At 44.7% G+C, this 25,916-nt stretch overlaps 2 protein-coding genes across 8 annotated transcripts in view; both read right to left on the reverse strand.

Annotated features, from left to right (window-relative positions):
- The window catches only part of zfand4 (zinc finger, AN1-type domain 4), an 81,411-nt gene extending 78,470 nt beyond the window's left edge, over positions 1-2,941 (reverse strand). Inside the window, exon 1 of the mRNA XM_048563738.2 lies at positions 2,825-2,941. The gene's annotated coding sequence lies outside the window, so the exon portion shown is untranslated. The remainder of the gene's footprint in view (positions 1-2,824) is intronic.
- A 6,720-nt stretch (positions 2,942-9,661) lies between these two features.
- Positions 9,662-25,916, reverse strand: part of washc2c (WASH complex subunit 2C) — a 61,600-nt gene continuing 45,345 nt past the window's right edge. For 3 of the 7 annotated variants that reach the window (XM_048563473.1, XM_048563474.1, XM_048563471.1), the window contains 12 exons: positions 25,555-25,654; positions 24,384-24,563; positions 21,408-21,587; positions 21,211-21,330; positions 20,363-20,482; positions 19,729-19,833; positions 19,283-19,396; positions 18,623-18,685; positions 16,837-17,040; positions 15,045-15,593; positions 14,227-14,401; positions 9,662-10,679 (listed from right to left, as the gene is read on the reverse strand). In XM_048563473.1, coding sequence (XP_048419430.1) covers positions 10,528-10,679; positions 14,227-14,401; positions 15,045-15,593; positions 16,837-17,040; positions 18,623-18,685; positions 19,283-19,396; positions 19,729-19,833; positions 20,363-20,482; positions 21,211-21,330; positions 21,408-21,587; positions 24,384-24,563; positions 25,555-25,654 — 2,062 coding nt within the window. In that variant the 3' untranslated portion in view covers positions 9,662-10,527. The remainder of the gene's footprint in view (positions 10,680-14,226; positions 14,402-15,044; positions 15,594-16,836; positions 17,041-18,622; positions 18,686-19,282; positions 19,397-19,728; positions 19,834-20,362; positions 20,483-21,210; positions 21,331-21,407; positions 21,588-24,383; positions 24,564-25,554; positions 25,655-25,916) is intronic. The other 4 variants (XM_048563472.1, XM_048563475.1, XM_059640238.1 and 1 more) reach the window with 4 other exon arrangements.

Raw genomic sequence — 25,916 nt, forward strand, 5'->3', positions numbered from 1 at the left:
CCACCCCCAGGGGATCTGTGTGTCTCACACACACCATCCCCACCCCCAGGCGATCAGTGTCTCACACACACCATCCCCACCCCCAGGGGATCAGTGTGTCTCACACACACCATCCCCACCCCCAGGCGATCAGAGCGTCTCTCTCTCACACACAACCATCCCCACCCCCAGGGGATCAGTGTGTCTCTCTCTCACACACACCATCCCCACCCCCAGGGGATCAGTGTGTGTCTCTCTCTCACACACACCATCCCCACCCCCAGGGGATCAGTGTGTGTCTCTCTCTCACACACACAGACCACCCCCACCCCCAGGGGATCAGTGTGTGTCTCTCTCTCACACACACACACCATCCCCACCCCCAGGGGATCAGTCTGTCTCTCTCTCACACACACACACACACCATCCCCACCCCCAGGGGATCAGTGTGTCTCTCTCTCACACACACACACCATCCCCACCCCCAGGGGATCAGTGTGTCTCTCTCTCACACACACACACCATCCCCACCCCCAGGCGATCAGTGTGTCTCACACACACCATCCCCACCCCCAGGCGATCAGTGTGTCTCACACACACCATCCCCACCCCCAGGCAATCAGTGTGTCTCACACACACCATCCCCACCCCCAGGCGATCAGTGTGTCTCACACACACCATCCCCACCCCCAGGCGATCAGTGTCTCACACACACCATCCCCACCCCCAGGGGATCAGTGTGTCTCACACACACCATCCCCACCCCCAGGGGATCAGTGTGTCTCTCACAGACCATCCCCACCCCTAGGGGATCTGTGTGTCTCACACACACCATCCCCACCCCCAGGGGATCAGTGTGTCTCACACACACCATCCCCACCCCCAGGGGATCAGTGTGTCTCACACACACCATCCCCACCCCCAGGGGATCAGTGTGTCTCTCTCTCACACACACCATCCCCACCCCCAGGGGATCAGTGTGTCTCTCTCTCACACACACCATCCCCACCCCCAGGGGATCAGTGTGTCTCTCTCTCACACACACCATCCCCACCCCCAGGGGATCAGTGTGTCTCTCTCTCACACACACACACACACCATCCCCACCCCCAGGGGATCAGTGTGTCTCTCTCTCACACACACACCATCCCCACCCCCAGGGGATCAGTGTGTCTCTCTCTCACACACACACCATCCCCACCCCCAGGGGATCAGTGTGTCTCTCTCTCACACACACACCATCCCCACCCCCAGGGTATCAGTGTGTCTCACACACACCATCCCCACCCCCAGGGGATCAGTGTGTCTCTCACACACCATCCCCACCCCCAGGGGATCAGTGTGTCTCTCTCTCACACACACACACCATCCCCACCCCCAGGGGATCTGTGTGTCTCACACACACCACCCCCACCCCCAGGGGATCAGTGTGTCTGACACACACCATCCCCACCCCCAGGCGATCAGAGCGTCTCACACACACCATCCCCACCCCCAGGGGATCAGTGTGTCTCACACACACCATCCCCACCCCCAGGGGATCAGTGTGTCTCTCTCTCACACACAACCATCCCCACCCCCAGGTGATCAGTGTGTCTCTCTCTCACACACAACCATCCCCACCCCCAGGTGATCAGTGTGTCTCTCTCTCACACACACCATCCCCACCCCCAGGGGATCAGTGTGTGTCTCTCTCTCACACACACACACCATCCCCACCCCCAGGGGATCAGTGTGTGTCTCTCTCTCACACACACACACCATCCCCACCCCCAGGGGATCAGTATGTCTCTCTCTCACACACACACACACCATCCCCACCCCCAGGGGATCAGTGTGTCTCTCTCTCACACACACACACCATCCCCACCCCCAGGCGATCAGTGTGTCTCACACACACCATCCCCACCCCCAGGCAATCAGTGTGTCTCACACACACCATCCCCACCCCCAGGCGATCAGTGTGTCTCACACACACACACCATCCCCACCCCCAGGGGATCAGTGTGTCTCACACACACCATCCCCACCCCCAGGGGATCAGTGTGTCTCACACACACACCATCCCCACCCCCAGGGGATCAGTGTGTCTCACACACACACCATCCCCACCCCCAGGGGATCAGTGTGTCTCACACACACACCATCCCCACCCCCAGGGGATCAGTGTGTCTCACACACACACCATCCCCACCCCCAGGGGATCAGTGTGTCTCACACACACACACACACACACCATCCCCACCCCCAGGGGATCAGTGTGTCTCACACACACACACACACACACCATCCCCACCCCCAGGGGATCAGTGTGTCTCTCACACACACACACACACACACCATCCCCACCCCCAGGGGATCAGTGTGTCTCACACACACACACACACACACACACACACCATCCCCACCCCCAGGGGATCAGTGTGTCTCACACACACACACACACACACACACCATCCCCACCCCCAGGGGATCAGTGTGTCTCACACACACACACACACACACACACCATTCCCACCCCCAGGGGATCAGTGTGTCTCCCTCACACACACACACCATTCCCACCCCCAGGGGATCAGTGTGTCTCCCTCACACACACACACCATCCCCACCCCCAGGGGATCAGTGTGTCTCACACACACACCATCCCCACCCCCAGGGGATCAGTGTGTCTTACACACACACACCATCCCCACCCCCAGGGGATCAGTGGGTCTCACACACACACACCATCCCCACCCCCAGGGGATCAGTGTGTACAAACACTACCCCCGCCCCTGCGGTCACTGATGGGAGTACACCAGCCCGGCACCTGGAAGGGAGCGGAGCTGGTTGTGGTACTCACCGGGCTCCACGGCCCGCCGCTCCCTCACATCCTCCGGCCTCCTCCCGCGGACCAAAAGCGCGTCGCCCGCCTGCTGCCGCCTCAACCAAACCTGCACCCGGCAGAGGGGCGGTGACAAACGTTGTGACGTCCGATGACTGAACACGGCAATGGCCAATTGGAGGAAGCTGGAGGGGGACGTGCTATTCCGATCGTAACGTCAGTACTGAGCTGAACCAATGGCGGACAGTGGGAGGCGGGACGGAGCAAAGCTGGTGGAGCCTAGAGACGCGCGCCGCGCCCGAGGACCCGGATGACGACGAGTATCTCCAACAACAATGAGCACGTGATGACGGTCCCCCCCCCCCCCCCATCCCCGCCCAAACTCAGACAAACACCAGTTACCGCTGCCACCAAGCGCATGGCAATAGGCAGCTCAATGGGGCTCAATGACCCAGCGCATGGCAATAGGCAGCTCAATGGGGCTCAATGACCCAGCGCATGGCAATAGGCAGCTCAATGACCCAGCGCATGGCAATAGGCAGCTCAATGGGGCTCAATGACCCAGCGCGTGGCAATAGGCAGCTCAATGGGGCTCAATGACCCAGCGCATGGCAATAGGCAGCTCAATGGGGCTCAATGACCCAGCGCATGGCAATAGGCAGCTCAATGGGGCTCAATGACCCAGCGCACGGCAATAGGCAGCTCAATGACCCAGCGCATGGCAATAGGCAGCTCAATGGGGCTCAATGATCCAGCGCATGGCAATAGGCAGCTCAATGGGGCTCAATGACCCAGCGCATGGCAATAGGCAGCTCAATGGGGCTCAATGACCCAGCGCATGGCAATAGGCAGCTCAATGGGGCTCAATGACCCAGCGCACGGCAATAGGCAGCTCAATGACCCAGCGCATGGCAATAGGCAGCTCAATGGGGCTCAGTGACCCAGCGCATGGCAATAGGCAGCTCAATGGGGCTCAGTGACCCAGCGCATGGCAATAGGCAGCTCAATGGGGCTCAATGACCCAGCGCACGGCAATAGGCAGCTCAATGACCCAGCGCACGGCAATAGGCAGCTCAATGGGGCTCAATGACCCAGCGCACGGCAATAGGCAGCTCAATGGGGCTCAATGACCCAGCGCATGGCAATAGGCAGCTCAATGGGGCTCAATGACCCAGCGCATGGCAATAGGCAGCTCAATGGGGCTCAATGACCCAGCGCACGGCAATAGGCAGCTCAATGACCCAGCGCATGGCAATAGGCAGCTCAATGGGGCTCAGTGACCCAGCGCATGGCAATAGGCAGCTCAATGGGGCTCAGTGACCCAGCGCATGGCAATAGGCAGCTCAATGACCCAGCGCATGGCAATAGGCGGCTCAATGACCCAGCACATGGCAATAGGCAGCTCAATGAGGCTCAATGACCCAGCGCATGGCAATAGGCAGCTCAATGAGGCTCAATGACCCAGCGCATGGCAATAGGCAGTTCAATGAGGCTCAATGACCCAGCGCATGGCAATAGGCAGCTCAATGGGACACAATGACCCAGCGCATGGCAATAGGCAGCTCAATGAGGCTCAATGACCCAGCGCATGGCAATAGGCAGTTCAATGAGGCTCAATGACCCAGCGCACGGCAATAGGCAGCTCAATGGGGCTCAATGACCCAGCGCATGGCAATAGGCAGCTCAATGACCCAGCGCATGGCAATAGGCAGCTCAATGACCCAGCGCATGGCAATAGGCAGCTCAATGAGGCTCAATGACCCAGCGCATGGCAATAGGCAGTTCAATGAGGCTCAATGACCTAACGCATGGCAATAGGCAACACACTGGGGCTCAATGACCCAGCGCATGGCAATAGGCAGCTCAATGGGGCTCAATGACCCAGCGCATGGCAATAGGCAGCTCAATGGGGCTCAATGACCCAGCGCATGGCAATAGGCAGCTCAATGGGGCTCAATGACCCAGCACATGGGACATGGACCTCAATGTGACCCACTGACTCAGTACATGGGACATGGAAAAAAGGGAACAAAAACAGAAGTTGCTGGAAAAGCTCAGCAGGTCTGGCAGCATCTGTGAAGAAAAAGATAGTTTATGTTTCGGGTCTGGTGACCTCCAGAACTGGTTTCTCACTCTTAAACTGAATGCTAAATTCTACCGTGTCACGGTCATTGTTCCATAAGAGACCCTTTATCCTGAGATCATTTATGAAACTCGCCTCATTATACATTACTGCGTCCAGTTCTGGGCGCCCTATTATAGGAAAGATGTGGATGCTTTGGAGAGGGTTCAGAGGAGGTTTACCAGGATGCTGCCTGGACTGGAGGGCTTATCTTATGAAGAGAGGTTGACTGAGCTCGGTCTCTTTTCATTGGAGAAAAGGAGGAGGAGAGGGGACCTAATTGAGGTATACAAGATAATGAGAGGCATAGATAGAGTCGATAGCCAGAGACTATTTCCCAGGGCAGAAATGGCTAGCACGAGGGGTCATAGTTTTAAGCTGGTTGGTGGAAAGTATAGAGGGGATGTCAGAGGCAGGTTCTTTACGCAGAGAGTTGTGAGAGCATGGAATGCGTTGCCAGCAGCAGTTGTGGAAGCAAGGTCATTGGGGTCATTTAAGAGACTGCTGGACATGCATATGGTCACAGAAATTTGAGGGTGCATCCATGAGGATCAATGGTCGGCACAACATTGTGGGCTGAAGGGCCTGTTCTGTGCTGTACTGTTCTATGCTCTATTACCAGATCCAGTTTAGCTGATCCCTGGTTGGGTACACAATATATTGTCCCAGAAACTGTCTTGTATATATGAATGCTTCCTTGTGGCTGTCTTTGCTGATTTGATTTACTAATCTCTATGAGGATTAAAGTCACCCATGATTAATGTACTTCACTTTTTACATGCCCTCATTATCTCATGATTTATTCTTTCTCCTACTGAGCTACTGTTACAGGTCCATAAACCCATAGACTCATCCCACCAGTATCATCTTTCCCTTGTTATTTCTTACCTTCACCCATACAGATGCTACATTACCCAATCCTAAATCCTTCATTGCTATTGTACTTGTTCTGTCTTATCCTAATAATACTACACACTTCCCTTCATGCCTGTCCTTTTGAACAGTTACATACTCTTGAATATTTAATTTCCAGTCAATACGCAAGAATGTGGAGCCCGAAGGATCTTACCCCAACACCCTCAACCTCGTCCACAGGAACACGGAGCACAATGGGCCTCATGTTTCTTCCAATGTATAGGAAAATGGAGGCCAATAGGTCTTACTTCCCCTTCCTCCACCATGCATAGGAACAAGGAACCTTCCTCTCCCCCAGACACAGAACCAAGGCAACCAAAGGGCATCACTCCCCCACTACCTCTGATATACAATATGAAGCCTAACAGGCCTCACTCTTTCCCAGAAAATACGGCGACATCAGCATCAGTGCCATGTCTCAAAACACTGCACTCAAAGGGCCTCATTTCCCTCTACCCCTCAGCGATGCACAATATTTTGGCACCTGATGGCCCTCTCTCCCCCATGACCCATGCCCAATGGTCCTCATTCACTCCTGTTTGTTCCCTCAATGTCTAAATAATGGGCACCATTGATATAAGTACAAATTAGCTGTTTGTCGCCAAAATTTAGGGCTACTTAATTGGTTTGAATAGAGTTGGTTAAGCAATAAGTGATGGTCAAGGACACTCAGGTTGTTTGTTGGGTTTCTGTTATGAAGACGACACTCATGGTCATCGAATCACAAGGATGTGCTATGCTGTGATTCATGAAGAGTTACTCCTTGCTGCGGTGTGGGGTCACACGTAAGAAATAGGAGCAAATGTGGACCATTAAGCCAATGGAGGCATTCCACTATTCAGTATGATCATGGCTGTGCTGGGCTGCTAAGCCAACACTCCACTTTAGCAGAGATAACAGTGTGGAGTTGGAGGAACACAGCAGGCCAGGCAGCATCAGAGGTGCAGGAAAGCTGACATTCAGAAATAGGTGAAGAGGGAAGGGAGCTGGGAAATAAATAAAGAGGTTGGGTGGGGCTGAGGAAGGCAGGTGGGATGGTGATTGGTCAATGAGGTGAGAGGAGAAGATAGTGGGAGAGAAGATGGAGAGATTGTGTCAGGTCAAGGAGGCAGGCATGAGCTTTGCTAATGCCATATTTTATCCACAATCTTCCCATGATTTTTATGAGGTCACTGCAGTTGCACACTAAATGCTCACTTGCCTCACCTCAGAATGTCAAGTCTAGTGGTTATCAGCATTCAGCAGTTTTGCAATGTTAATGATGCGCTTGTTATGGCCTGCAGCATTTCAAGAAATGAATCTGAAAGTGGACGAATGCCCAGGTCTGGATGAGTTGCTTCCCAGCCTATTGTGGGAGATGAGGGAGGAAACCACAGGAGCCCTGATCCAAAGTCTTAAGTCATCTCTGGCAACAGGTATGGTGCCAGAGGAATGGAGGACAGCTAATGTGGTTCCACTTTACAAGGAGTGTGGTAGAGATACACCAGAGAACTTCAAGAATTAACTTTGTACTTATGAGTTCATGTGACAGTGAAAAGTTTATATCATCTGAGATACCAAGGTACCTAGGTACAAGATTCTCAAGTTCAAATTCTTCAGGGTAAATAAATAGGAAAAAAAAGAAAATGTCCAGCAATAAGTTAGAAAAATGGAAAATCAGAATTCAGAAAGACAGTCCTTCCAACTCAGACCCTGCCAGGCTTCACCTTGAGGCCAGCAGTCCGTACTGGCCTGGAGAGACAAAAAGAGAAAGCAAAAAAAAGCAAAAAGAGAGAAAGAAATGGAGCGAACAAGCTCCAGCTCAGGAGTCCTACTCCATGACCATATTGGAAGTGTTACAGCTTGGAACTCCAGACCAGTGTGTCTCACATCACTGGTAGGAAACTGAAGAAAATAGCGAAAGGGAAAATTAATCTCCATTTCAAAAAGGGGATAATCTCTGTTTGATCAAGGGTAATCATGGTAGCTTTGTTGGGGGAGCTACACCTAATAGTTCTGGTGGAATGTTCTGAGGCAGTGATCAAGTGTTGGATGAGGGTAAGATCTTTTGACAATATCCCAAATTGGAAAATGATAAAGAACGTAAAAGCTCATGGGGTCCAGGGTAACTTGACAAGAAGGATCCAAAACTGGCTTAATGACAGCAGACAGGGTATGGTGGTAGGTGGTGGTTTGGGTGACTGGAGCCTGGTGTGTAGTAGTGTGCCACAGGGATCAGTGCTGCTCCTCTTAGTTGTTGTTCCCCACAAAAAACAAGTTTGCAGATGACACAAAGATTGGCCAGGTGTTGACTGCGAGGAGAAAAGTGGTTACTGGAGGATATAAGCGGATTGGTCAGATGGAATTTAACTCTGATAAATGTGAAATGATACTCCCTTGTTACTTCTTGCAAAGTGTATTTAATGAATAGCCAGATACCATGAAGCTCAGACAAAGAGGGATCTTGGGGAGCTTGTCCACAGATCCTTCTTATAGGATGGTTAAGACACTTGCCTTTATCAGTTGCAACAGATTAAAAGAGCAGGGAGCGCCAACGAAATATCATTCAGCAATACTCCAATTCTACCATTTTTAAAATAAAAACCAGAAGAACTGCAGATATTGTAAATCAGGAACAAAAACAAAATTGCTGGAACAGCTCAGCAGGTCTGGCAGCATCCTGGAGGACAAAACAGTTAACGTTTCGGGGCTGGTGACCCTTCCTCAGAACTGATGGTGGCTGGGAAAACGTCAGTTGTATGCAGAAAATAGGGAGGTGGGTGGGTAGGGAGTAGACAATAGGATAGAGCCCAGAGACAGCTGGACAGACAAAGGAGTTGCTAACGATCAGGCTGGGAGGGTGAATAGTTGTTAATGGGGACTGTTAGTGACTAATAACAGTCTGCCGTTGCACACCCACCTATGTGGTAACAAGGCCTGGTGTGTGGGGTGGGGGGCTAGGACACGGGAGAGTTCAGGCCCTAAAATTATTGAACCCGGAGGGCTGTAGGGTCCTGAAGCAGAAAATGAGGTTGTTCCTCCAGCTCGTGTTGGGCTTCACTGGAACATTGTAGCAAACAGCGTTTTGTTTTTAAATCACAGATCTGCACATAACAGGATTTTTAACCTGGAACATGGAGACAACAAAAAATCTTAGACTTAAATCGGGCTTTGGTCCCATTAGTTCCAAGTACTTTTCCTCTAGCAATAGTTCTGTCAATTATCTCCCCAGCCCACCACATATCTTTATTATCTAATATTTTTGGGACACCAGTAATTATTCTCAGCTGTGAGCAATGATGCAAAGTATTCAACCATTTCCTGGTTCCCTATTATTTCCCCAATCTCACTTGAAGGGATATGTGTTCACTTTAGATTTAATTTTTTGGAAAAAAAGGCCAAAGTACTCACTGTGTTTTACTATTACTTTTTTGGCCTCAGTACACTTTTTTGGCTAAGGTAATTTTAAATTTTTTCCAATATTCTGGTTTACCACTCAGTTTTGCCACACACTATCCTCAACTTCCTTGGTTGGTTTCTCCCAGTCCTAGAATCCTTCTTCCCAATGGGATCTCTAGCTTCTTAAACATCTGCCATTGTTCCTCAATTGTCTTTTCTGTTAAATATCTCTTCCAGTCCACTACAGTAACTCTACTCTACCCTTGTTTAAGTTTAGCACAATTGTTTCTAAACCAGATTTCTCACTCTCAAACTAAACGCTAAGATATACAATGAAAGCTATACCTGCAGAGGGAGCTATTTATTTCTCTGCTAATATGCAAAAACAAACTACAGGACTCAAGGAACATATTTCACAGGTTTAACAAACAATTCCAATATGATGAACAACAATGTATTTATTACAAAGCTTCGTTCACTGTGCAATTTATTTTCCAGCAATTTTAATTCAAAACAGAACAAATAACTGAAGACATCAGCGTGAAGTAAACAGAAAACAGCAATTTACTGTACTCAACACAATGATCTTTGTCAATTTTATAACATTTGTTATCCATTAGCCTTTGTAAGCTTGCAACAAAATGTATTAAATGAAACATATCTTTCACTTTAGAAGTATTTACATTATCTTACACTTAATTGACATTTCCATTCTAGAAAAATGGAACACAGTTCACAAAGTCAATCTTAAATCTGATAGCTCAAAACTATACAGGTGAATTAAAAATAATTCAGCAAAGATCATTTGAAATGTAACAAGTCCAATGCCTAGCTCTATGAGATGAAGTGTTTAAAGCTCAAATTAAAAAACTTTCCATGGTCAAATGGATTCAAGAAAAAAATGCACTATTATAAAAATTGAGAATGGTTAGAGCTTGGTTAAAGGATACCACGATTTAACGACTTAGGAACCATTATACAGTGGAGACAGAGAAAAATGCTCATGACAGGTCCAAGTGCACAAGGCAAATTAATGTGAAGAATTCAGAACTACCGTAAGCACACTATCAAATCTTCAAATTAAAGGTAGCCATCATTGTTCACCAAGACTAGCACCAAAGTCCACATCAGCAGTGAGTATTGCCTATGAATTAAAAAAACAAGCTTGTCAATGGTGTCAACACAGTGTCATTCTGGCAAATTATTTCTCCATTTAGTGCAACTCAATACTTTCCGTGCCAAATAGTAAAATTAAAATTCTCTTTCTCCTTCTCATAATTTTATGAATGATGTTCACCACCAAATCTCATGGTCCAAAAGCATTCAGCGGGTCATCAAAAATGTCCACAGTTTTGCTATCTGGTATACTGACAGGAACTGCAGCCTGCTTCGAACTGCTCTTGGATTTGGATTGATTCTTGCTATTGGATGAGGGCGTGGCAGAAGCGAAAATGTCATCTGAAATAGGAAAAATATTAGCAATTCAAACAAACATCCAACAGAAAAATCAGTTAATTGCTCTTTACTAATGAGGAGCAAAGCTACGAATGCAGGAGAAATGAAAGAGCACTCAAACAGTACAACACCTGTTGGCCAACTGTGATACAATGTTAAACAGACCAGGTTGGCAATGGCTTCACTGGTAACGTGCAGCATTCGCACAGACACCTGGGAATCAGTGTCTCAGGACTGTCCAAAGTGGAAGAGCAGCATCTGGGAAGGCACCTCAAGGCTTGCTGTCAGGAAAAAGCGAAAGCCAGACAAAAACAGCAGAAGAACTGTGTTGCCCCACCAATGCTCCAGCCATTCCCCTCCCATGACTACCTCCTGTCCCAAGTGTACCAGAGCCTGTGGTAACCACATCAGTCTGTGCAGCCACCTATGGACTCACACCGAATAAGGGGGGAAAAAAAAGGAGTCATTCTTGTCTGCGAGGCACAGCCAATGAATCAATGTTAAACAGTGATCTGTAACATACGTCCCATGCTTGACTTTCAAAGACAGCGTCACAAAAGAAAACTAGAATAACATCCTGAACACAAGGCAATCCCTTAACAAGGCTTCTTAAAATTAGATGAAACATTTGATTTATTCATACAAGCATACACCAAGGGGGAAGGAACACTCTCACTTCACACTAACTAGCTCGGGTTCAAATGATCAGCAAGTCATTTAAAATAGTCCGCTAGAAATAAAAAAAACACATTACAGAGACCAGGGAATGATCAGTTTCCTTTGCCAAGGAGATTAGTGAACCAGATAGATTTTTCCTGAAAACTGACAATGGATTCATGGTCATCATTAAAGCCTTAATTCCAGATTCTTTATTGAATGAAAATACCATCTGCTATGGCAGGATTTGAACTCAGGTCCCCATAACATTAGCTGAGTTGCTGGATTAACGGTCTAGTGATAATACCATTAGGCCATTGCCTTCTCCCAGTGTAGATTCAAATCCACTCAGTGGATTCAAAAGGCCAAAGAAAGAGGGGATTAAAGCTGACAGTAAGTGAGCAGAGCACTATCAAAAGGGGCTATGGACCCAATGATCTTTTACTATGCCTAAAAGATGCAGTTTCCACATGAAAATGCAAGATAATGCTACTGACACCTTAAGGTGGCATTCAGCAGGATATTATTTGTTCTTGCATTTTTACTCACTACAGGAAGTGGAGTATGATGGGCATCATGGAGCTTTCATCGTTGTTAACATTTCCTTTTTCTTTTAAAGGAAACAACTTTGCTCAGGGAAAAAGTTAAACTCAGGACAAATGGATCGCTGTTGTATACAATGGCATTGTGGTAGTGTCAATGGGCTAATAATCCTCAAGGGATGCCCTTTTGGGGGCATGGATTTAAATCCACCCACAGCAGCTGCTGGAATTTACATTCAGTTAATGAATCTGGAATTGAAAGCTAGTTTAAAAATAGCAATAAAAGGAAATCCTGCTGACATTACCCAGTCTGGTCTATATATGACAATGTGGGTACTTCTGAACATCTCTCTGAAAACAAGCCCCTCAATTCATGTACAATTACAAATCGGCAGTAAATGCTGGCCCTCCCATGAAGGAATAAAGAAAAAGGTCGAGTGCAATCTTTTCCCAACTGCCAGATGCTGCACTCGGGGCAGACATGCACAGGGATTTGTGTTACTTTAGAGATAGTAGTAACTGCAGATGCTGGAGAATCCGAGATAACAAGGTGTAGAGCTGGATGAACACAGCAGGAAGGCTGATGTTTCGGGCCCAGACCCTTCTTCAGAAATGCTCCTCTGATGCTGCTTGGCCTGTTTTCATCCAGCTCTACACCTTGTGTTACTTTAGGCAGGATATCAAGAAGCTGAAGAGATTCATGAAGGTAACTTTTTTTTTAAAAAATGCTTCGTTTTTAAATGTCACATTTTCTACCCAGCCCCAGTAAAGACGAGAGACATTAGTTATCAATTAAGGACAAAGTGGTGGTCATTTTACTTAAAGGGTAGAAGCCAATCTCCTAGATCTTTTAAATTACAAGAAGTCCTAATAAGATAAATTCAATAAACCTATTTCCACTGGTCAGTATTTTTTATTGATAGAGTTGTTGGAATATGATGTACTCTCAGTAACTCTGATGGGAGCAGGATCTATGAAAATGAGTATTCAAGAGCAAACTCTTTTAAACAATGAGGAAACGACCAGTTAGAAAAGCTCTTCAAAGAGCCAGAATAAGCACAACGGGCTGAGCTGCAAAACTTTAATGTTTCTAGAGTGGTGAACCATTGTTTTGCAGACAGGAGGGAAGTCTGTAGTGGTTTTTGTTTTATTCATTTCTGGATGTGGATGTTGCTGGCTGGCGTATATTTATTCCCTGTCCCTTTTTGTCCTTGTGAAGGTGATGGTGAGTTCCTTCTTGAATTGCTTCAGTCCATATGCTGTAGGTTGTGGGACAATGCCAACAGGGAGGGGATTCCTGGTGCTCTCTAGGTTTCAATATTAGGACTATTGCCCAAAGGCTGAGACTTCGGTATTAGAGAAAAAGTTTCCAAGTTGGCAGACATTAAACTCAAAATCTCAACAAAGAGGATAATAACAGACTTCAAGGAGGAAACAGACTGGTAAAATATGGCAGACGAAATTTAAAATAAAGAAATATGAAGTGATACATATTTTGTTACCAAGGCTAAGATAAGGTAATGTAGGATAAGTTGGACAGTTTTAAGGGTGCGGGCTGTAAAAGAAGTACATGTCCTTAAAATGTCATAGAATAATCAGAGAATACTAATGGAATTAACTTGATGAATAGAGGAATAGATTTCAAAAGCAAAGACTTAAGATTAGGGCTCAGTTGGAGTACAGTGTTGAGTCCTGGGCACTATACTTTAAGAAACATCTTAAGATCTTGGAGATGGTACAGAAGAGAAGAGATTTACTAGACAGGAGCCAGTGATGAAGAAATTCAGTTATTTGGAGCATTTGGAGTTCTCAGAGTAGAGATGGCTAAGGGGAGATTTACGGGGCACCTAAAACCTAGAATGATTTTGAGAATACATCAGGACAAACTGTTCCCTGTGGCAGAAAGGTTAGTAACCAAGGAAAGCAGATTCAAGGTAATTGATAAAAGAACTAGGGGCAACATCGAGGAAGCATCCTTCACACTGAGTTATGATAATCTGGAATACATTGCACCTTAAGTATAATGGAAGTGGATTCAGTATTAACATTAAGAGAATTGGACTTGAAGGTACAATAGGAGAAAAGAACCAGGGACCAGGATTAATTGGATGGCTCTGACACAGATTTAGTGGTTCACTGTGCCTGAGGTGGCGCTGTCATGTCGTACCATATAGCATCTATATGGCATCCTAACGTATTTCTCAGAAGCATTCTTAACCAAAAAATAACACCTAAACACACAAGGAGATATTAGGACAAGTAGCCAAAACTTTGATCAGAGGGATCAGGGTTTAAAAGAAAGAGGAAAGATGGAGTGAGAATTCACCATTTTCAATTTTGGATTTACATACCCATGTCATCATCAAATATAGACTTTGTTTCTACTTTCTTCCGGCTCTTCTTCTCCTTTGGGGCAACTTTTAAGTCAGCGAATATGTCTACGTGATCACTGAAGAGATCGATATTTGCACTCCCCTCATTACTTTTCTTGGTCAAAGTCACAGACTCCGTGGAAAACAAATCATCCTGTAAATGATCATTTTAGTAGACAATTATTTGAAAGACTTTGTCAAAAATGTAGGCAACATTACCTGGAATCAGTACCCTTATGCCGTGCAAAATATGGAAAGCATTCAGACACATTCTGACGCACAGGGCAGCTCTCTACAGGGGAGACACACACACACCCCCTCTCAACCAGTTGTCTGGTGAAACTCAGGATTTTAATATTCAAACTCCTTCAATCCTAAAAGACATTACAAGGAGTCTCCTCCACAACTATTATGGATCCCAGTCCATCACTAGGATACCTAGCCTAGTTACAGGTACATGATCAATTAAGTTTAGCCACAGCCACTTGTTCAACACTCCACATTTGGACGTCAAGTTGTGGAAAAGATCAAGGGTTCAGCTCAGCTCCTGCAGAAGAACTGGCAACATGTCATCCAGAATTCTAAACCAAAAAAAATTGACACCTGCTTTATTTCAGCCAAGAGCCAGTTCTTTAGGACTTCGTGGGCAACTTGATTTACCACTTTTCAGGAAAAATGAAAGAAAACTGGTAATAAAAGATAACATGAAGAGAGCACCATCTGGCACATCTAACATCATATAATGCTGAACATAAGATTTCACTATGCACATTTTTCAAAATCAGGAAAAAGATTACCTCAAAGATATCTAGCGTTTTTGAATTCTTCTGTGCTCCCGAGAGCATAGTTTTCCCCAATTTTGGTGTACCAAAAAGATCATCTTCATCCTCTTGAAGAAATGCCACTGGTTTGGGTTTCTTCACAGTCCTTTTACTGGATTGAAAAAGGTCATCCTCGCTGGGTGCGAAGATTGATTGAACAGGGTCCTCTGTGGGTAACAGGTCCTCCAGTGGCCTGACTGCTGGAGTTGGCTCCTGTGTCACCTTTGGTTTGAACAGATCATTTGAATCAAAAAGATCTCTTGAGGAGCATACTGGCAGTTTTGTGGAGTTGGCAGAGGAAGGGCTGGCGTCATTACCAGGCTGCAGTGAGGTCGGTGTCTTGTCCAAATGTGGTTTTTGAACGGTGACTACCGGTGAAATGTCTGCAATACCACTTGCTTCTGAAAGAACGCCATCAACTTCAGTTCTCTGATCCAAATCTTCTCTCTTGTCAAACTGCTGAGCTGCCAGTCTCCGTGCCACCCTAGTTGGAGGTCGACGTTTCTGCCCGACTCTTGCACGGCTCTATAAGTAAATGACATATCCTTAGGTAAACGTTGCTAAAGAAAAACAGTGCTGCCAGATAGCTGTCACAGCCCTGAACTTTTCGGCAGGCTCCATGTGCCATCATTCTCTCAATCCACACAATTCCACCTCCCACAGCTCTCTGCATTCTACTGATCTTAAACCAGCTTCAGCCCTTCAAACAGATCAGGAATCCACATCTAGGGTGACAGTCATGTGCAAGTGAGCAGTTGCTGTCACTGTTAGAGGTGATGACTGTGATTGAAACATTATACCGAGACCCTGTCAGTGCTCTTATAGGTCACATGATTACTGTGCTGAAGATCTGCTGGATTAACCAGTATCCTGTCCAACTCACCCACCCAAACCATTACAAAAGCTTTAGTTGCTCATCATCAGATTGCTGTTTCGGGAACTTACTGTGCAAAAATTGACTGCCATTACAACTGTGTCTGAACTTCAAAGTGCTTAATTGTCTGTAAAGCAATTTCAGAGGTCCTGTGGTCATGAGAAATGCAATTCTCTATTTGAAGGAATAAATGCTTAGTCTATGCAACCTGTCCTCATAATTCAACCCTTTTAGCTCAGGTATAATTCTGGTAAATTTGTGCTGTACTTTTATTCATTCATGGGACATGGGCACAACCACTTGAGTCAGCACTTAATGCCCATCCCTTAATGCCCCTTAAACTGAGTTGCTCGCTCAAGCCATTTCCAGCAGGACAGTTGAGAGTCAACAGCATTGCCGGGGATTTCGAGTTATGTGGAGGCCAAACCAGTTAAGGACAGCAGAATTCCTGGTCTCCATGGCAATATATCCTTCCTAAGGTCTGTTGCCTGGAACTGAAGTGTTCTAAAGACAGCAAACCAAATATGACCTTGTTTTAGGTTTAATTACCAAACTAATTGAATTGTTAAAGAACCAATGTTAGCTGCTGTACGGTTTTTGTTTACTAACCCCTTTCATTTAGAAAATTAAAATTTGCAGTGAAACAAGGTTATAATAAGGCATTGTCCAGTGTTATCTTAAAGTGTTTCAAGTATTCAAGCTAATTTCAGAAAGCTGCCAAACACAATTGAACAAATCTTTGATCACTATTATATTTAAAACAACGTCTTGGTTCCTGCTTCAACACTTAATCAAGTTACAATTTAAGTTCACTATTAAATTGGGAGGCAATTTAAAAATTACAATGCAAAAATCAAAGTTTTGCTAAAATGCTCATCTTTTGCTACATCTTACTTTATTAACACTGGGCAAAACATCCACTTGTATTGGTTGATCAAAACTTGCAGTGATGCTCTCGCCTGCAACCGGTCCTGATGCTGATGGTGTGGTTTCTCTCAAAGAGGAATCCGGTGGAGAAGATGGAGTTGCTGATGGAACAACAGCGACCTTAGGTAAAGCTCCAGGAAGGAGGCTGGCTGGGTTAATTGCCAGGTTTGCCTAGAAGAGAGAAAAATTAGAGGACATTAGTGACCTTGAAATGACAGGAGAGTCAAAATAGAAAGGCAAGTAAGCGAAAATAAGAGCTTTGTGCATACTGTTACAGCTGTATAGCTAGAAGTTGTTTGAAGTGATGTTAGTTTTTAGGCAAAGAAGATTTGACAGTTGTTTAATATTCAACAACTGTTTCTCAAAGAAACTGCTTTTAAAGACAGCTCTCCTGACACTGAAGCATGCAGTTATGTTGAGCCAGGAAGGATTTTACAAAATTCAGAGTTTGCTGCTCCTTATAAGATGATGAAACATTAACAATCGTAAAAATGTAGGCTGCAGAAATGAAGCACATTAATACTCAAACTGTCAAGTCACAGATCCGCTGACTATGTACAACATATCTCTGCTATTTGTGGACTCTGCATTTCACCGATATCCTGTTTCCTCTCATAATCAATGCTAAACAATGGCTGCTCAAGAGCCAAGAAAATCACAGTATCACAGAGTTGATGATATCTAACCAGATTCTGCACCATTCTCTCCAGTCGGTCAGGGCACCAAATCTAAAACACATTCGGAGTCTCCTGCCCTGAGTCCTGATGGGTTTTGTTTCATTGCCAGTTCAGGTGCTGCAATTAGTTTTAGTGCCTCTGCACTAAGAAAGAGGTCACAGTAAATCAACACGTGCCCTCCACTATCAGAAAGTGTGTGCAAAGTGCCTGGGTGAGAATGAGATCAGTTTTGGCTGGAACACCCAAACACCATCCTTAGCAAGGTATCGGAGCAAACATAAAACATCCCAATTATTTGGGAAGGGTCATAAAATTTTTTTTAAAATCCCACAATTTCCAATATGCACAGTCATAGGGCATCAGCCACTGTTCAGAGGGTACCTCGGAATCTTAATATTTTGGATTTGAGTCCCACTCCACGGTGCATGTGCAAAAATCACATGACTTCCAATTCAGGGCTTAGGGATCACGGCACTGCCACACAGTGTGGTTGCTGACCAATAAGACATTAAACAGAGGGTGGGTGTGAAAGATCACATGGCACTATTCTGAAGACAATGGAGTTCTCACTGGTGCAGTGGTCAATATTTATCACTCAGATGCAGAGTTTCTGGTCAGTTTCACACTGCTGTTAATGGGAGGTTGCTCTGGGCATTTGGCTGCTGCTTTTTCTATATTACACCAATGACTGAAGTTCAAAAGCAACTAGAGGCTGTGAAGCACTTTTATTAAAAAATCCTGGGATCAGGGTGAAATAAATACAATTTGTTTTCTAGAAGTTGGTGGACCAGTATGATTAATTCATAGAAGACATTTCAAATCATTCTCTTCCTTGAGCAAGCCATTACACACAACTTTCCTCGACTTGACAGTTGTGAGCTGCTGATACAAACAGTGACAGCAGATGGAAGGCATCAAGAGGAGCATCCTGTTTGATGTTGCTCAGCATCAACACAGGACACCATGCAAAGGGCAAATTTCCGAAGTTGCGTAACAGCAAACAGCAGGAGGTGTGAGAAAAGTGAAGAAGAAGAATTTCATTAATTGAGAGAGAAATAAAATTACAAAACAGTTACTTGGAGTTTTCCAATCCGAGAGGAAGGCCCCTTTGTTTTAATGGGACCTGTGTTGGTGAGTCGCTGAGGAGGGATGGGGCAGAAGCAGGAAAGATCAGTCAGTTTCAGCAGTGAACATTAAACACTAGTCATAAATGTAAAGTAATTAAAATGTTCAATACTACTGTAATGCACTAAATAGTTACATATGAATATCTTTGTGAATACAGTCTTGCCCCTACAAAAGGCCGAGATTATTTAAGAGTGCAGATTTCAACAAAAGCACTGCCCGAGACAAGACAACATTTCTTCACTCAGACGGTGATTAACCTGTGGAATTCTCTACCTTGGAAGGCCATGGAAGCCAGGTAGCTGAATACATTAGACTAAGAAACTGATATTTTTAATATTAAAGGCAAAGGGTACAATGGGAAAGCAGGAATATGGCTTTGTGGCAAAGGATCAAACCGAATGGTGTAGCAGGCTCAAAGAGCCGAATCGTCTACTCCTGTTCAGAGTTCCTATTTCTCTCACATTACTTTTAAAATGTGCATGGGTGCCTGCATAAAATCTACAACACCAAGAATAGTGGCTAATGCAAAACATTTATGTTACTTCGCATTGAAACAGAAGTGATACACTATCTAGGCTCAAACTTAAAGAAATGTAATTCTTCCTTACTTCCTTCTCCCCTGGTCTCTGTTTTTTCAGAAATTCGTCACACGCTTCCTTAGGATGCTCACTGGTTTTGGTGGAGGCACCCGAAAACATCCCTGTTCCCCTAAACTTTGGCTTCTTTCAAACGAAGGGGAAAAAAAGGGAGTCATTACAGGTGCCCTTTACTGTCGCTGGACGCTTCCACATGGCTGGCTGAGGCCAACAGATCAATCGCTGGGCTAGCAGTCTCTCGAAATTTGCATGATTGTCTCAAAAGGACATTCTCCCAATGAAATAGCACAGTTCAATCACCTTCCATAGCCTACACTACCTGCTATCTCCGAGGTACAGGGTACAGTTACAGTTTGGTTTATTAGAGCAGGCAGTAGTCCATTTATGCAAGTAAGGGTGGACTCGAACACATTATAGCCAAATCCTCCTTACGTACATTTGAAAACGTCAAGAATTACCGTTTGTGGCACAGATGGTTTCTTCGGAACAGTCCTGAAGAGATCCTCATCTACACTGTCTTCAAAAATATCTCCTTTGGCTGAAGGTGTTTTTTCAGACCGTGGCTTAGTACAGAAATTAAAATGTTAAAGTGTTAGTAATAACGTTTGTGATTTACAGAAATTATTTAAGCATGCAGCCATTAACACTGTTGTTTAAGTGAAGTCAACCGACAGGATACATAGTTTTAAACTTTCCACCCATTACTGAAATAACCCAAAGTTACTCAGTCATCCAAACCCAGACTGGCTTTCTTCCCATCAGCCTGACCAGACTGGAACCTGGATGGGACTGTGCTGTGCATTAACAGGTGACACATTGCCATCAGCAAAGGTTAACCCCAGGGCTATTTAACTTATTTTATTCCTACTGCACAAGTTAGATAATGCTTACCCATTTTGTACTAACATCATAGCAAAGCACCAGACTTCAAAAAACTGATTAAAGTGAGTAGCTGGTTAGGGTACAACTGAAAAGAATATTAAGTTTCCATCTAAGCCACTTGTCCTTTTGCCCCATTACAGATTTTTACCCACTTGGCCTACTACCGCCAGTGTACAATCAGAGATTTCCAGCAGCTATGCTTTTTGTTACCTTTGAGGTGCTGAACAGGTTGTCGGTTTCGTCGAGAAGATCACAGCTTGGAAGGTCTGGGCGCCCTGCCTGTGCTGTGGGTGGAGGGCTAACAGGAGGCTTTTTCTCCAGCTTTTTAACCTGCAACAGAATTTCAGGGTCAAGAGGCATCAATAGAGCTTTCATTTGCATGATTTTAAGTCAGAGTTTCAGGTTAACTCTGGAACGTTTTCAAAGACGCGTGCTCAAATAGGCAAATAAGTGAATTGTGCTTAGAGGGTGCAATAATAAACATACAAACAAGGAGCACAGTGAGCCTTCTCCAAGCCTACTCCACTATTCAATAAGATCAAGGCAGATCTGATTGGAGGCCTCAATTGCACTTTTCTGCCTATTCCCAAAACGACCAACTCCCTTATTAGTTGAGAACCTATCAGCATTTGCTTTGAAATATTCTGAGACCCCACATCCACTTCTCTTTGGAGCAGTGACCCAAAGCCTCATGATGCCCAGAGAAATAAAATCCCATCTGTCTTAAAAGGAGTCCTTTTATTTTTAAATTGTGTCCTTTAGTTTCAGTCTTTCTCACAAGGGGGAAACATCTCAGTGGAGCTCCCACACACTAATTCTCACACAATGTGAAGCACAGAGATGCTCAGCTGATATTTATGCTGCCGGGTGCGGTGGCAGTGACAGGAGTGTCAAGTGTACACAACTCCCACCACATTCGATTCCCACATGTTGCAAGGTTGTTCACTGTGAGCTCAGTGGACTTAATTCCTGGCTCATTCAGCTGTTTCATGGCCAATGCCCCTGTCCTAAGTGATGCACCACCAAGATATCCCACTGAATGAGACTTTGAAACTAACCTCTGGCTTTAGAGTGTCAGCAAAGAGGTCGACATCAGGGTCATTGTCCTTCTGTTGTTGTTGACTGAATAGCAACTCCTCATCCTGGAACACTCTGGTGCTAACACTAGCCTCAGTAAGCTGAAGGAGAAGAAAATAATTCAAGTGACTGATTGTCAAGCGTCTGGTCACAAGAAAACTTCCACTCTGCTGTTTACCTTTTCATTTTTAATGGGGCTACACTGGTTGAGCACGTCCTCCAGATTGTCGTCATCTTCCTCTCCATCAAACAGGCTCACAACAGAGTTTAGATTGCTATGCAATTCACCCAGCAAACCAGCAACACTCTGTCTGGCTGGATCATCACACTCCTGGGAAACAACAGTATCAGAGTCCAGCTGAAAACATGAGGACAAAGACATAATGTGAATATTACACATCAACTTTTGTTGATGGCAAGATCCTTAAAATTCAACATGCTCATTTACAAAAAATTCCAAACAATTGAATAAATTACAAAAATTTAAATTTAACAGCCATTGAACTTAAGAAAAGTTGATTGGTGAGTCTTTGGAGCCTGTTTTATCATTTAATTAGATCACAGCTAATCTGTATTTAACTTCATGTAGCCACTTTGGTTCTATTACCCTTATTACTTGTCTCAAAAATCAACTTCAGACTGGGAAAAAAAGTTACTCCCCTCTCTACAGCTTCTCTTAAGAATGATCCAGATTTTCATTTCTCCCTTTGCTTGAAGATATGCTTCATGAATTCACTCATTGAAATTGTTCCAATTTAAAGCTTCTACCTCCTTGTCCTGATCTCATCCAGAGAAAATGAGTTATTCTCCACCTACACTATTGACTTAATTGGATTACTCCTAATTGTACCACCCGTTAAATCTTCTAAGCTACAGGACCTCAAAATTAGATTACCTGAACACTGACAGTGTTCAAATCTGAACACACAAAAAAAAATTGCCTGGAAAGTTAAAATCATTCATGGGATATGTGAGTACCATCCCCAGTTACCTTTAAGATGGTGGCTCAAGGTCTTCTTGAACGACCGCGGTCTGTAATAACATTGCAGGTTTACCCACTTGTCAGAGTTTCATGATTTCGACCCAACGACACTGAAGGAATGGCGTTATGTTTCCAAGTCAGGATGTTGAGTGGCTTGGAGGGGAACTTGCTGGTGTTGTTCCCATGTATCTGCCACCCTTCTCCTTCCAGATTTCAGTGTTCATGGGTTTGGAAGGTATTGTCAAAAGAACTTTTGCGAATTGCTGCAGTGCATCTTTTAGATGGCGCAAATTGTTGCTAATGAACATTGGGGAATGGATGCTTGAGGACGTGGTGCTAATCAAGCAGGCTGCTTTGTCCTGGATTGTGTCAAACTAGAATATTTTTGGAACTGTACTCTTCCTGGCAAGGGGACAGTATACCATCACACTCCTGACTTTTGCTTTGTGACTTGCAAACATCTGTTTGCCAGCTAAGTGGGAGGCTAGTCACTGCAGGATTCCAAGCCTTCAATCTGCTCTTGTAGTCACAGTATTTACGTGGCTAATTCAGTAATATGCCAAACTGAGGTGATATTTTTAAAAATAATTTACAAGGTGGATAATTCTGTCCTGCTTTGCATCATTCTAGCCCATGCTCCATGAACCTAACCAACTGGCTTGACCCAAACTACAGTGCCTGAAGGGCTTCTGACCAGAACCTGGAGATGGTTTTTATTCATTAATGGGATAAGGATGTCACTGACTAGGCAGCTTTTATCGTCCATTCAGAGTCAGCCACATTTCTGTGGGTCTGGAGTCATATGTAGGCCAGACCAAATAAGGATGTCAGCTTCCTTCCCTAAAGGACATTAGTGAACCAGTGAGGTTTTTCCTGACAATCAACAATGGATTCGTGATCATTACTAGATTCTTAATTCCAGATATTTTAGTGAATTCAAATTCCACCATCTGCCACAGCAGGGTTTGAGCCCAGGTCCCCAGAATGTTATCCAGGTCACTGGATTAACAGTCTAGCGATAACACCGCTAAGCCATTGCCTCGCCCTTAATACCCAAAATCCAGCAGGGTCTTGCTCTAAGGGTGCTGGATTTAGCACATGTAGCTGTATTAAAAAGCCTGCACAAAGTCTATGCAATATACCCTAATAATATAGCCTGCTTAGCTCTCTAACAGTGTGCAAGACAGTCAGTGCCTCTTTCCTTCCTGCATCTGACTATTCCTAGCCCCTAAATCAACCATTCATGATAAAGAATGATGAGAATTCAGTCACAGCCCAATGCAAGCAACATGATTCTATGGACACGAGCAGTTTCAGGTCTGCAGATTCTAATAAATTAAAACTTTTTGATTGGAAATAGCCATTTCTGAAGAAGGATCCCAAGCCAGAACATCAACTTTCCTAATCCTCTGATGCTGCCTGGCATGTTGTGTTCCTCCAGCTCCACACTTACATTGAATAAAACCCATGTGCCTTTCCACTCAAATGATACCAAGTTACCACACACACAGTTCAACTAGGCCACTTGCAATCACACCCGCCTCTGCAGAAAGGCATCTGTCACAACAGTTGCCCAGGTAACCATTGAGTAGTCAGTAAAAATGAAACTTGTTCATTAATGTACTACAGGGAAGGAAACCCACTATTCTTCTCCAGTCTGACTTCATTTTTATAGTGCCTCTGTGAATATCAGGTATCCCACAGCACTTTGGTATCAATTAAGCACTCTAGAAGACTAGTCAATGTTGGAACACAAAACAGGAGACCAACATAGGCTCTAGACCCCATGAACAGCAACATGATAACAATCAGATTATTCTTTATTTTTGTGACGTTGACAGGCCACAGCTCAGGGGATACCTGTGATGCTCTTCCTCATGAGGCTGCCACAAGATAGTAAACCAAAGCCCTGTCTATCTGATCCAAAAGCCAGTTCAGCAGACTACACTGCACTCCGATCACAGCACTGGAACATAAGCTTTGTTTTGATGCTGAAATCCCAAAGTGGACTCAAAATTGTGTGACTGAGGTGGAAGTGTTCCTAACTGACAGATGGCTGAAATGCTAGGGTTTATAATAGGCAATTGACAGTTGTACAATAAATACTGGCCGTACCCACATCAATAAAGCAATTTACAGGAAAGGATGAATTCTTTGATGTCTTTGACCTACCACTTTTGTATCACTTTGTTGTTCAAGAACATCGATCCCAGCCAATAGGTGTGCCGCTCCCAATGACACTGGTTTAACACCAGCTCCCTGTTCCACTTGTCTCTTCCCATCAAACTCTGCAACAGAGTGACTGCCCTCAACTTCGCTAAAGAGAGATGAACCCGGGGGAGGAGAAGGCTTCTGTAAAAACAGAAATTAAAATAATCAATGTTGAGACAAGCTTGACAGGCCGAATAATATACTTCTGCTCCTAATTTGTACACTAGTGAACTAGCTAAGTCAAGCTCCACATGGAAACCACTGTCCAGACAAGTATGCAGAAGGAATCCTTTCCCCATCCAGTGTCCTAAATTGTATCAAGTCTCAATCATACCCACTGACCTACGATTCCCAATTTGTTTAAAACAGACATTGCTTTGTTCACATCCCTCCACATTTCTAACCTGTCCCAGCTTTACAATACTCAAAAAATCTCTGCACTTTTTCAATTCTCACCTCTTGTGCTTTAGTTTCTGTCCCTGCATCATTAGCTGTCTCTAGAATACCTCCCAAAACCTCTGCTCCTTTGTATCACACCTTAAAACCCAAAGCTTACAGCAACCTATTCCAAAATCTCCATGCATGACAGATTGTCTTTGAAAGCATCCTAGTAAAGCTCCTTGAAACATTTATATTCTGTTGAAGATGCCATCTGCTCAAAGGCTGGTTTCTTCTTTATAAATCTGAACACTCAATACTGCAGACTACTCAGACAAGGGAAAAAAAACTTGTATATCTGTGCAACTATGTGCAACCACATGATGTCCCAAAGCCTTTTCAGGTCAATTAAGTATTTTTAAAAATGTAGTCACTCTTATAGCATGCAGAGATTGTGGCATGAAGGCAGCACAGGTTCCATTCCTGCTCTTCTCTAACGTTCACAAGTGAGCACTTGACAATGCTTTTCTGGCATTAAGTTGATTTGTCACCCCACTCATCTGGGAGCCAAGTACAGGCTTACAAGAACTATATGGAGATGAGCTCTCTCAAAACTAGGGTCATTTTCTGATAGTCTGTACCTTTCAACTTTATAAGAAGAAACGTGAGTTTTTTTTGCTTTAAGAGCTGTTAGCAAATAGAAATGCAAAGATGGCTTTGTTACCAATAGCATAAAATACTTCAACCTAAATACCTGAGAAGGAGCAGGTTTGTTAGCTGCTGGCTTAGATGCAAACAAATCACCTTCATCATCATCTTCAAACAAAAGGGACACTTTCTGGGATTTCTTCTGACTAGACAGAAAAGGCAAGAGAGATTACAACACACAGAAAACATACAGAAACTTGCAATGATAATGGGTTGAGACACAGACGATGGCTTAGCAGGAAGGCCATTGGACTACTAATTGACAAACCCAGGTAAAATGAGTTTAAATCCTACAATGGAAGATGGTAGACTTTGATTTCATGATCACCATTACTAAAACAACCTTAGGTCCAGATTAATTAATTGAATTAAATGTTGTAAAAAAAAATTATGCTTACTAATATCCAT

The sequence above is a fragment of the Stegostoma tigrinum genome, chromosome 37 (genome assembly GCF_030684315.1).
Source record: "Stegostoma tigrinum isolate sSteTig4 chromosome 37, sSteTig4.hap1, whole genome shotgun sequence".
Classification (NCBI taxonomy): domain Eukaryota; kingdom Metazoa; phylum Chordata; class Chondrichthyes; order Orectolobiformes; family Stegostomatidae; genus Stegostoma; species Stegostoma tigrinum.